The sequence below is a fragment of the Coturnix japonica genome, chromosome 19 (genome assembly GCF_001577835.2).
Source record: "Coturnix japonica isolate 7356 chromosome 19, Coturnix japonica 2.1, whole genome shotgun sequence".
Lineage (NCBI taxonomy): Eukaryota > Metazoa > Chordata > Aves > Galliformes > Phasianidae > Coturnix > Coturnix japonica.
In genome coordinates, this window is record NC_029534.1 from 7,208,077 (window position 1) to 7,220,329 (window position 12,253).

General features: G+C 46.9%; 1 protein-coding gene across 7 annotated transcripts in view; it reads right to left on the reverse strand.

The window, feature by feature from the left end:
- Positions 1–12,253, reverse strand: part of ACACA (acetyl-CoA carboxylase alpha) — a 105,462-nt gene that overhangs the window by 22,757 nt on the left and 70,452 nt on the right. For all 7 annotated transcript variants that reach the window (XM_032448510.1, XM_032448512.1, XM_032448509.1 and 4 more), the window contains 4 exons: positions 11,112–11,381; positions 10,665–10,762; positions 9,411–9,531; positions 8,856–8,966 (listed from right to left, as the gene is read on the reverse strand). In XM_032448510.1, the coding sequence (XP_032304401.1) occupies positions 8,856–8,966; positions 9,411–9,531; positions 10,665–10,762; positions 11,112–11,381 (600 nt within the window). The remainder of the gene's footprint in view (positions 1–8,855; positions 8,967–9,410; positions 9,532–10,664; positions 10,763–11,111; positions 11,382–12,253) is intronic.

Below are 12,253 nucleotides of genomic sequence, written 5' to 3' on the forward strand. Positions count from 1 at the left end.
GCACTTGGGTTATCACCTCCAGTTTCCCATTCATTGCAGCTGCTCTGACTCCTCTGTGCCTCCAGCTCAACAAAAAGATGAGGACATCAGCCAAGTGATGGCAGATCTAGAACTGCACGTGTTAAAGCTCAGCCCACGTCTGTAAGAACACACATCACCTTCCAGATAACGCAAGCCCACGTTTAGAAAATACCCCAGCAGAATTGTCACCATCTATTCTGTTCTACAGAAGCCACCCTAGGAGGACACCACTTCTCTTTCTACTATAGAGAATCTTTTGGGAAGTACAATGGAGAGCCAGGGTTCTAGCAGCCCTTTCAGTGTTCAGAAGGCCCTTCCATCAGCCCTACAGGTACACCACGTGCATGCTGAGCATTCCCTAGCACTCCAACCTGTGCTGACCAGCGGCTCTCACTGCACTCCTTTGCAAAAGCTGAGCTACTGGAGCTGAGACATTCACTGCAGAGCTGGCTGCAAACTGGAGATTGGCTCAAATGTTTCATCAAAGATGAAAGATCTGAAAAAATGACAGCAGAGGGCTTGAATGGGAATCATCATGCGATGTAAGTGCTGTTATTATTCAGAGCATATCATGTGTTTATATCAAATATAAGTGCCAGATTTTTATCCAAATAATTTCAATAATTGCAATTCCCATCCCACAATTTACATTATCTGCCAGAAACCTGAAGCAGAAAGGCACATGCACATACTATAAATAGCCTATTTTTCATAAACAGGCAGAAATGATCAGAACGAATGTCTCATCAGAAAACACAATGTAGGAACTTAAAACCTGACTGCTATTACGTGCAGTCAAGCCTCAACACATCTTGCGGCGTTCATTTCCATCCCTCAGCTCTTCCTCCACACGTATCATGTCATTAGAGGGCAAAAGAGAAGCAACTCCAGGCAGAGAAACGGGCTGGGGGAGATGCAGCAGGAGCGGGTGCACTTCTTGCATCTCTAATCTACCAGCATGTGCAGTTCCTGCACTTTTAATTTACGAGCGTTCGGTGGGGGACCCTTCTGACTTGGGAACATATTGGCTCGGTCTAATGCTTGGAGATTATTAAAGTCAGAGCTATACTCCACTATCAAGTCTACAGATCTTTTATTTAGAAGATATGGTGCTCTAAATGCACAAAGAGCTCCCTGTCACCTTCACATTAAAGCCCCTAGTGCCTGGTAAATGGAATTATATAGCTGTCATCTCCTTTCCCCAAAGTTTTAAGAGTACAATGGGCTCATTTTTTCACACTCCATCCCAGCTTCAGAACTAAGAGACCTACTTTGTATTGATTTAAAGTCTCAGAAATAAATAAACCTGCTTCACCAATGTGATTCACAAGAAATTCATGATACACTATTGCATGATATATTTCAAGCTATGGCTCCAGCTCTTTTTTTCCTTTGGTGAGTGATGGGGGAGGTGGGAAGCAGGGGGAGGTGGGGGAAGCTGACAGCCTGATGGTTATGGGAGATGGCTCCTGACTGCAAATCCAGAGCGGGGCCTGCCGGTGGAGACCTCTCCTCGCTTTAATTTGGGGAGATCAGAGGGGGAAGGGGAAGAAGCAATTGATTGCATGGGAGGCAGCAGGGGAAGACGTATCCAGATGGACACTGCTGGTGCAGCTGGCCTTGCCACGGAGCCTTCTGCCTGATGATCCCAAAGAGCCTGACTAATGCAGATGGCAACATGAAACACTACTGGGAGGAAAACATCTCCTTCCTGTAAGAATTTATGGGGGCTTTAGAAAATTTCCTCTTCTGGACTGCAAAATTTGCAATCCCAAGAGCTGAGCAACCAGACGGGATCAAGGCTGCTGCTGACTTCTGACATCTCTGGTGTAGATATTAGAAATAGAAGTTAATCTGAAACCAAAATTCGGTTGGAATAGGAGAGCTTTTTGTTTCACAAAAGGAAAAAAATCCAAACAAGGAATTCATCCAAAGCAATACTTTTTCCCATTCCATTGAATTGGCATTTTCCAATGAAAAACGTCTTGTCAAAAAATTCCTGCCTACCTCTCCTTTTGTAGTGTAGGGAGATGGTGTGCTCTGCTCAAGGTCACTCCATCAGTCAGTGGCAAACAGACTCAATATACTTCACAAACTCAAATTACAGCCCCCTGTTCTACATGGTGCAAACACTCATAAATCCCATCTGTCCCAGCTAGGGGTTCCCTACTCTCCACAACAGCCCTACAAACAGCATTAATAACTGTCTCCATGATATTTAGTGATCTTGCTTTTGGTCATTCTTTTGGCCACCTTCTGAAACCCATCAGAACCCTCTTGTTCGGAATGCACCCAAGGGGAGAGCTCCAGCACAGGACAATGAAACTTTGTTCACTCTGCAGCGTTGTTTTGGGCATAATCATGACATTTTTCCAGAGCAGCTCCTGAAGTTCCCACTCAACCATCCAAAATGGCAGGAAATGTACCTCCAATTCACAGCAGAGAAAAGCCATGGGCGGATCATCCTGACATGCTCCCACCCCAAGAGATGGGAGGGCAGGACCAGCTATTCTAGGACACATCTGAAAAATGCCTTCTTCCACTCAGCTCCACTGGGATCCAGGAGGCTGAGCACTCCACTAAAACACACCTTAAAGGATCACCAGGAATTGGGATGCAGTCCCTGCTACGTGAAATGTATGTGGGGGTTTAAAACACAAAGAATTTCCCTAGGAGGTGCAGGGAGAGATTTACATAGGCAGAATAGGGGCCAATATGCACATCTCCAGTTCAGTGGGAATAAATACTGCACGCCCACACCGTACAAGCACCATCCACACAGATAAACTGATTGAGATCCATATTAAAAATGATAGAAGGAGGGAGGAAAAAAAAAGTCAACAAAAATCTATTAGACTTTCTTCCCCAAGCAAACATAAAGGGACCGATAATGCGATGTCTGGAACGTAAATTGTCTCTAATGGGAACAATACACAAATATCACCACTTAAAGAAAGGCAATTAAAAATAAAATGTAGAAATGAAAGCCAGTGTTTGTTTATTTGCACTTGTCTGAAGCTCAGGGACTCATCCTGCTCACAACCTCTCTAGGCAGAGTGAAGCCCTTTGTGCCACCAGCCTACATGGTGCCCAGTGCCATGCATGGGGCCCTGGGCCCCTGATCTGCCCAGGGGCAAACAGCCTGCAGCTGGGGCTTGGGCTAAATGGGCTGTATAGCCCCTTCCAACTCAACCATTCTATCACTCTATAACTATTCTGACCTCGATCCCCAATAGGCTTTCTTGGGGTATGAGCTCTGGTAACTACAGCATGGAAACCTCCACAACCCGAGGTCCTGCATCTGCTATGGGTGGGGAGAAAGAAGCAGCGTCCACCCAGGAAACTGCCATGCTCCACCGTGACCCAGCAGCATTGGAGTCTGTCCTACACTGGGCCAGAGCAGGACAACCTTGGGGATGTCCCCACGGAGCTGCTGCTGAGTGTGAGCTCCTGGCTGACACCTCCCGGAGCCTCTTTGGGTCAGTATTCTCCAACAGCCTGCACCCAAATGTGCCTCCCTAACAGTCTTGCTGTGCCACTACAGAAAGATTCATACCATGCATTAATAATTATAATGCTTCTTTGAATGACAGGGATGGCACTTGCTGTTCTAACTCGTATGATTTCTCTCACATGATTGCTTTGATCTAATCCCAAGACTGGAGTCATCTGGAGCAGACACTGAGCTATCCTGCCTTGAATCTCAACAGAAGAGCTTTTCACATTCTGTATTTTACAGTAAACCCCCCAAACAGCATCAATCTCACCGGGCCTTTATTTATTTTTCCAGATTGTGAAATTGAAGGGTAAATATTACTGCTTGCGATGCTGAAGACGGATCACTCGCACGAGACAGACTGGCAGGCTGTGAGCCTCCCATTCCTCACCCACAGCTCCTCCAAGGAGCCCCGTGCCTGGTGCACGCTGCAGGGACCGTGCTGCTGCTCCCTGTGTCCCCAACTGCTGCACACTCCAACCCCAGGAGGTTCTGCAGTTTCCTCAGCAGCAACCTGCCAACATCTGTATATTGCCTCCTGAGCCCCTTCAGGCCTAGAACAGGCTATAATATCATCAGATATTGTTTAATTAAATATGATTTTGAGGACAAACTTCCTCAGAAAGAAGCCCTGAGGACGGAGGTACCACCAACACAACACTGCTTAATACTGCACAAACGTATTAAGGCTCCTGACAGCTCCCTCTTCTTTCTCCAGTATGACCATCATTTACTTCCAGTCCATCCGCTCTTTGTATTCACCCAGCATTTCAGGAGTGTCCAAGCAGTAAAAGGGGCCATAGTGATTCCTTACCTATGGGTATTCACAGTGAAGGGATCCATTCCTTCAGCATCTCCCACTCTGCCATACAGACTCTTTGCAGCCCTGTGGATGCTCTCTGACTATCCCTCCCATGATCCAAAGAACCCTTCTTAGGGGTAAATTTGCCACAACAAACAGAAGAACTTCTTTCTTTTTTCATTAAAGAAACCCTGTAGCTGCTCTCACTGATGCACATGGTCAGAAGTGATGCCAAGGAGAGAATTTCAGAAAGGTATAAAGGATTTTGGAGACAGCAGACAGAGCCCAATGGTTCTTGTCAAAGCCGTGTCACACCTCATCCTATGACAGTCACAGTGCCAAAGGGACAATGACGTTTTGGGCATGCAACACTTCCTGGGACGGGCGGCAATGTGATGGAAAGCCACTCTTTGTTTGCATTAATGAAACAGCCTTAAAGACAGGATTTGTTTTAAACACAAAAGACAAGGAGGAGCAAACAAATTAAAAATAGGTCAGCAACAGACTTGGGAACATCCCTGGGAGGACTGAGATGAAATGTAGTCCTGGAAGCTTGAACCACGTAAGCAATGCATAAATTGGGAGTTCTTCAGCTTACTTCTATTAAGAAGAAAAGCACTGGAAATTAACCTGTGAGTGCACGTCACCTGCCCGTGGAACCAGAGCACGTTCAGCTGGTGACGAGGAGAGGGAGCCGAGGGAGGTGCAGGAAGGCACAGGGGTGGGAAACGGGGGAGGCAGCCAAAGTTAAAAAAAATAAAATAAAATAAAATAAAAATCTCTGCCTCAGCAAAAGTTTTCATTAAAATTTTAGACAAATGATCTCTGTGTCCTTCTCCCATGCTGCCTGGGGCTCCATGCTATTTCTATGCAAATAACAACCTCGTGGTTTATATCTTATTATTTCCACCGGAGCTGCGGCGACATGACCCGAGACGTGTGTGAGGTAGACAGCGAGAGAGAGGGAGAGAAAGAGAGGGAGAGGGAGGGAGAGAGATGGAGTGGCTGCTCGCTGAAGTGTGAAAAAATATTGTCAGGAGTGAGCGGCAAGAACAAAAAAAAATTGCAGGGATAACGTGTTTATTTCAGCCCCTCTCCCCATGTGAACCAGCACCTTTTAAAATTCATTGGGCATCAGGCGATCATGCACAATCCATCTGCTTTCACTTTATCATTTGCATTTCATGCCTCCTGGCTTTTGATGTGCTGATACTTTGATGCAGTCAGGAGACGCGCATTATCATTATTTCAATTTTCAGGGGGGTCAGCGGGCTCAGCACAGGCGCGCGCACACGCTCACGGGAGAGGAATGAAATGTCATTTCCACCTCTCCACCCCCTGCTGAAATGCGCTGGTGAAGACAAAAGGGGTGCAGATGAAATGCAGCCTGGAGCCCATCGCACCCTCTCCTCGGCCCATCCATTGCCCGCAGGTCTGGACCGCAAACAAAGACAGCTTCATCACCAGCACAGGGAAACCTCGCGCTGCTCCCGTGCTTTCCCTGTCACCCACACAGGCAATGGGGCCCGAGAGAAAGCCAAATCCTGCCTGCTGCCGGGTGCCTGGCCATGACGTGCCTTCCCACTTACAGCGCAGTGACATGGATGCAAACAGCCAGCGTGCCATTAGCCAGATTCAGCAGCATCAGCCTCTGCTAAAACAACGCTGACCTTGAGCTGGTCGCCTACGTTCCAGGCCACAGCCTGATTCTGGCAGCCAGACCTGCCCCTCTATGCCCAAACTCTCCAGCTGGGCTCACATAACGATAACAAACGAGACCAGCAAGAGACCTGCTGGCATGTAATGCTTCTCATGGCTCTCCTCTGCTCCCTTTGTACATCACAAACAACTCGGCATTCCATGGGAAAATAAGAAAATCAAAACTTTCCAGAGAAAACACTCACTGCTTTTGGCAAACCCAACCTCTGCACTGCCGGGGAGCATCTCTACATTGTGTTTCCAAGATACGTATGCGGACACAACTCTGTGTATTAATGTTTGCACAACATCATCTCTGAAGACAGGAATTAAGGTCAGCAATGAAAATAGTCCCACATTTCTGACACCAAATTGGGAAAAGTCCAAAGATTATTTGCATGCGGCTGTATTAGAAACATTCATTTCCAACTGCCATGCGAGACAGCAGACTCTATTTATTTATCTTTGTTTCAGGTACAATCCTTCACCAAGTCCCTGCCCACCGAACTGGGAATCACCTGAAGGCCACAATGCAAAGCACTGACTTCCCTGCACAAGGCTCTTCCCAGCACCTCATCCAACAGAACAACAAGAAGTGAGGCTTAGTTGCTCCACAAAAGCAAAACTGCAACAGGTTCCCACCATCAGGCTCCCCTGGAACCTTATTCATGCACTGGTAAGAAAGGACACATTGAACTTCATGCCCAAATTGCCCCTGCATTCCTTCAAGGGAAGATTCTGCCTAATTCCCTGGCTGATGGAGACCCAACTTCCAGCCAAAAGGGAATGCAACAAATAGTCCATCTAAATTCAAGGAAAAAGTGTTTAGAGGTTTACATACAAGAACAAGGAGACGGAGCGTAAATCTTAAGCAGATATTGCCTCCACGGCAAGACAATACAAACACATTAGCTCTTTCTGTGTGCTTCGCACCCTGCTGAAGATCTCAGCTGGAATGAGCTCAGACATTCTGGAGGTTATTTCACTGTCCCAGATGTACTTCTGGGACACAGATACAGCTGGACCCATTCAAGAAATTCTCATCAGAACAGCAGAGATTGAAAAATGAAGACTATATAAACTAGCAAGACACATCACAGGCACATCCAGATGAGTGGGGACTCCCAATCTCCTGCTCCTCAAGGACAAGTAAACTTCCTCTTGGGTCTGGGCTTCAGTTTTCTTACTGGGAAAGCTGAAGAGGATGCAATAGGCTCCTCCTTTTCTGACCTTTAGGCAGGTAGAGGCTCAGTGTCTATGTAACAGCACGTGCCTTTCCAAGAGAGCATGGAGGGAGATAAAAGGACGCATGGAATGATTCAGACCACTGAAATCCTTGGGACAGGGTGGGCTAAGTCACCCCCTGAAAGCATCTCCTTCTGCCCACACCTTCTGACAGATGCCAGGCACTTAATTTATAGTAAATCCTTAAGTGTCAAAACCTTAGTGCGATTAATCTAGTCATCTAAAAACAAACCTTCACTCCATGTGCAGAGTGTGCAGTTAAACTCAGAAAGAAAAGAGTGGAAAAGGAAGACTTAACAGACTTGCTGCGCCATCTGGGAAACTCTGCAGGACCCTGATCACCAACAAATGACAGCTGGAATCAGGCAACGTACTTCACTTCAGCAAGCACTAACTGACTCAATCTCTTTTTGAAGGATGGATCTTCAAATGCCTCTTTTCCTTCCATTGATGCAGGTGTGTGTGATGTGTGTAAGAGATCTAACTGAGGGTATCGCGTCCTGGAGTTGATAGGATCAATGCTTCATTCTCTGCAGAGCCCCCTTTATTCAGGGGAATAATTCAACGAGAGACTATTTTCCTTTTATCTCCCATTGTCGGGCAGGCACTCCTTGAAACGCAGCTTGCGATGAAGCACAACCACCCCAGGTGCTGGAGAGTGCCTGAGAACAAAGCTGCACAATGGGGAAGGGCATTGGCGCCCGCACAATCCTAACTCCCATGTAAACAAAGCCCTCAGTGAGAGGGACAAGAGCTGGGCTGGCTGTGAGCCGCGTCTGCTGCACACAAGGAGCTGGAGGCTGGGATATTAATAGGCACGGGGCAGCGAGGGAGAAAAATCGCCTCTGGTGGGGAAAAAAAAAAGCCATTTGAGTAGTGAAAGCACTAAGTTTTCTTACAGCCTGAGTTGTTCCTCCCCGCACCGACAGCTGAGATTTCCAGCAGGTTTCACCCCTTGAAAATCACCATCCGCTCTCTTTCCCAAGGCTTCAGTGCTCTCCCAGTGCTAACACCAACTTCAGGGTGATTCTGGCCCATGTATTTTGAAACATGGTCTTCCAGACACTGGAAACAGCCCTGATTCTCCTATCACAGTACATAGTGGGTGAGAGAAGGTGCTGCCAAGCGGGGTTCTCTTCTTCTTGTCTTTCCATTGCTGCACACAACCTCTGTTAAAAGCTGCTCTTCCTTACTCCCCTTCACCTGGTTCAGGCTCAAGCCCTTCAATTTGCAGCACTGCCCAGGTCCCCCACCCATCTCCAACCAGAACGCCTGTAACAGTGCCTATGGCCATCAACGTAGTGTTCTTGTCAAGAGAAGCAGGTGCAAGAAAGGAGTTTTCTCACCAGAAAAGAATAAAAAGAGATTGAAAGTCATTCTGGATGATCCCTGTACCAGTTCTTCTCCTTGGTCGAGGCTCAGCCCCTGAGGCCCTCCCTTCACAGCTGCTCCAGAAGCTAACAGTAAATGGGTCCAAGTATGGTACAGTGTACCAAGCAGGTACAGTGATGGCAGCTAGAAAGCCAGGCAGAACTCGCATTCCACACACCACTCATTCCACATAGCTCTGAAGGCTGAAGTGTAAATGCTTACCTTGTTGAGGGCTCCACAGCCAGTCAGGATTATGTGAGAGTTCTCAACCTGGAGAGTCCTCTGCCCTAGCCGAACAAGGTAAGCTCCAATTCCAATTGCCCGACATGTAACCTTAAAAAAAAGAAAAAAAACAGAAGAAATCACATTGATTTCTGTCCTACCACACAGCCAAACCCTATTGATTCAAATGCCTAGATAAAACAATAAAACTAGTCATGTTTGTATTACAGGGTTATAAAATCTACCCCTCGTTGCAAAACTCCAGAACCTATTGTTTCGTAAAATACAGCACCTGAACATGTATGTATTTTAATCAAAAGAGGGGGAGAAATGGTAATTTACTGAGTGAGCACACGTGAAGCCCAATGGCTGTTTTCTGAAAGTGTCCTCCATTCAGCCTGAATAGATCCAGCAAATGGTGCTGCTCAGTGCCTACAGGAGTCAATTTACATCAACCAAATGTCTGATCTCAGGTGTATCTCCTGGATATCACCACAGGATTTTTAGCTGAAATAGACGATAAAGTTTGAAGAATAGAAAGCAGCAGGGGATTACCAAGTTGATGGTGATAATACTCTCATAGGCTAAAGACGATTCTCCAGCAATCATGCCAGATCCTCTGAGGTTCTCTATTCCAAGTCCGTCTTCCTTTCCGATAATATCTGTTATCTTATACCTGAAGGAGACACACACAGCCTTTGAGTCACAACGTCCAGTGATTTGCTGAATCAGTTTGTTATGAAGAAAATGAAAAGTGACTAAATATCATTAAGGCTCTGAAGAGTAATGTGCATAAAACCAATCTCGGACCCATACAGGAGCTCATTCTGAAGCTCTGCGTACAATGCAAGGTAAGCAGCGCTGCAAAGAGGAAATGTCAAGGGAGAGATACCCCATGAAAAGTGTTCTGTCACTCCCACAGGACACGAGGTGTAGCCTGATTGTAGATTAAAAAAAGAAAAGAAAGGAAGAGAACACAGCCAAAAGGAACAAAACAGGCCAAGAGATTATCATGAAGCTCTCAGCTTTTCTGTACTTTCATCTTTCATACCTTCCTTCCCCAGCATGGTTCCCTTCTTACTTAGCACTCTCAGACTGGCTTCTATCTCCCACACTAGGCCCTCACTAAGCAAAGGACTTAAGCATGTGCTGAAGTGCCTTGCTAAAGAGCTGCTGACTTTCCATGTGCAGGTGGGCAGCACGCAGCCCCACACCCAGAGCTATTCCTTTGTTCTTCAGAGCCTGCCAGGCTGCAGGCCAGGCTTTCTTCTTCCCACGCACATCCTCCTCCCCCTCTCCAGCAGCAGCACTCCTGCTTCCACCCAGCTCTGAAAACTTCTTCCCACCTCATCTGCAGATGAGCTACCTTTGGGTTGCAGCTGAGAAAATACAGCCACCTGGAGCAGAAACGTGCACAGAAAACCCAATGCTCTAAGGCAACACAACCCTCCAGAACAGGCGAATGGCTTAGCCTTCATCCAGGAATTATTCTGTCCTTACTCTAGAGTCTACTCAAAAAGTAATTTGCAAAATTTAGACTGCAAGTCCCTGGGCAGAAATCATCATCCTGGTGTCACAGCATCTACCACTGCAGGACCCTCAGGCACAACTTGGAGCCCCAGGCAGTGCCACAGCGTCAGTACAGCCCTTCCTCAAACAAAGCGCTGCATGGCACAACTCCTCACACCCCATGCCCTGGCAACACAGAACTCCAGCTCTTCAGCTGAACACAGGGGTATGACATGCACCACCTTCACATGTACCCAAGGAAGCACAGAAAGATTTTAATGCAGACTCATCTGTGCTTACCTGGACTCTCCGTTGTCCTCCACATGTTCACAGTGAACTGAGTTCAGAGCACTGACTTTCTTATAGTCTTGAGGTGTCAGGTACAAGTACTTGTATCCCTAAAGGGAAAAAAAAGAGTTCACTGATTGATTCCCATTTGTAGACTGTTCCCATTTCCCAGCAACCCTATCCAAAAAGAGAGTTTCAAGGGAGAAGAGTTTAATTTAAGAGCAAGGCAAACATCCTGTCTCAACATCAGAGCCCCTGCTGAGGTCGCTGGGAATGCTTTCAGCATTTCACACTAACTCATTCTGGATAATAGTTCTGCTGCCTGACAGATCCAATACCAACTTTGGACCTAACAGTCTGGCAAATAAGTAGCCCACCTCGATTAAAAGAGGCTGGGTAAAAATAGGATAATCTCCTGAGCAATGCAGACTTTCATCTCTATTTCCTGTGCCTCCTTACTTTGTATGGGTCATCTGGGTCTTCCCATGCAACATGGAACATGTGCCGGATCTCCTCAGCCAAACCAATCCTGGCTCCACTGTTGGCAGCCACGTAGATGCGAGGGATGCCGTGAGTTCGAGCAAGCTCTGAAGCCCTCAGGAACAGCACGTCCTCCTGAGGCCCAAAAGAACCTATCCGGTACGTAATGTCATTGCCAATGACGATGATATCACGGCCTTCAGGATACTCTGGGGTCTTGAGGGTCATTTTCCAGGCTACCATCCCAATCTGCAGTCAACGAACAGAGAATAGCAAAAGGTCAGTGAACACTTTCAAGATGAGAAAGCAAAGAATTGTGCATGGGTTCTTGTGTATGCTGCGTTTCAGCCTTTTCCTTGGGAACCCCAATAACAGCAGCCTGCTTCCCTCTGACCCTGCTTCATGTTAGCAACCCCTTCATTTCTTATCTCCCTCCCTTATTTACTGCTCTTCCTTTCATCTCTCTGACTCTTCTCCTTCTCCTTCACAAATACTGCAGCAGTTTTTTTTCCAAGCCCGCCAGGATAACTGATGCTTTTTGCTGCATATTTTTCTTTTTAACATCACTAGATGATCACTTCTGGCCCATCTTATGGAGATCAGCAACATCTGTACCCTGCGTCTCCCATCCCTCAGCCACCGTGCATCCCCGCGCTGGGGAGCTGGCCATCCTGGAATGCCATTAACAGATGGAAATAGCAGCGTCCCTTGAAAGCCACATGCATCAGCCAGTCTCTGCTTGCCCAAGGATCATAAGCTCTGAGTACACATTCCTCAAGCCGATTGCGCATCCGCTGCAATCAGGGGGGGTTGAAACTCTCATCGTGGAGACTCTGAATTCTGAACATGATGAACTCAAATGGGAGGGGGAGAGCGGAGAAGCAGCAGATAGATATGTGCCATTTAATCCAGATCAAAACGGCACAATATGTAGTTGAGATCCAATCAGTATCTGCAATAAGATCTGCCATAACAGGCTCATTAAAAAAAAAATAAAAGGACAGAGAGATTAATCAAAGGGTCATGGGAAGTGAAGCAGGCAGCAACCCAGAAATCCTACAACTGGCAGATCCTCGCCTTCCACCTCCCTTCCCAGAGCTGAGGGTTGGTGTCATGGTTTA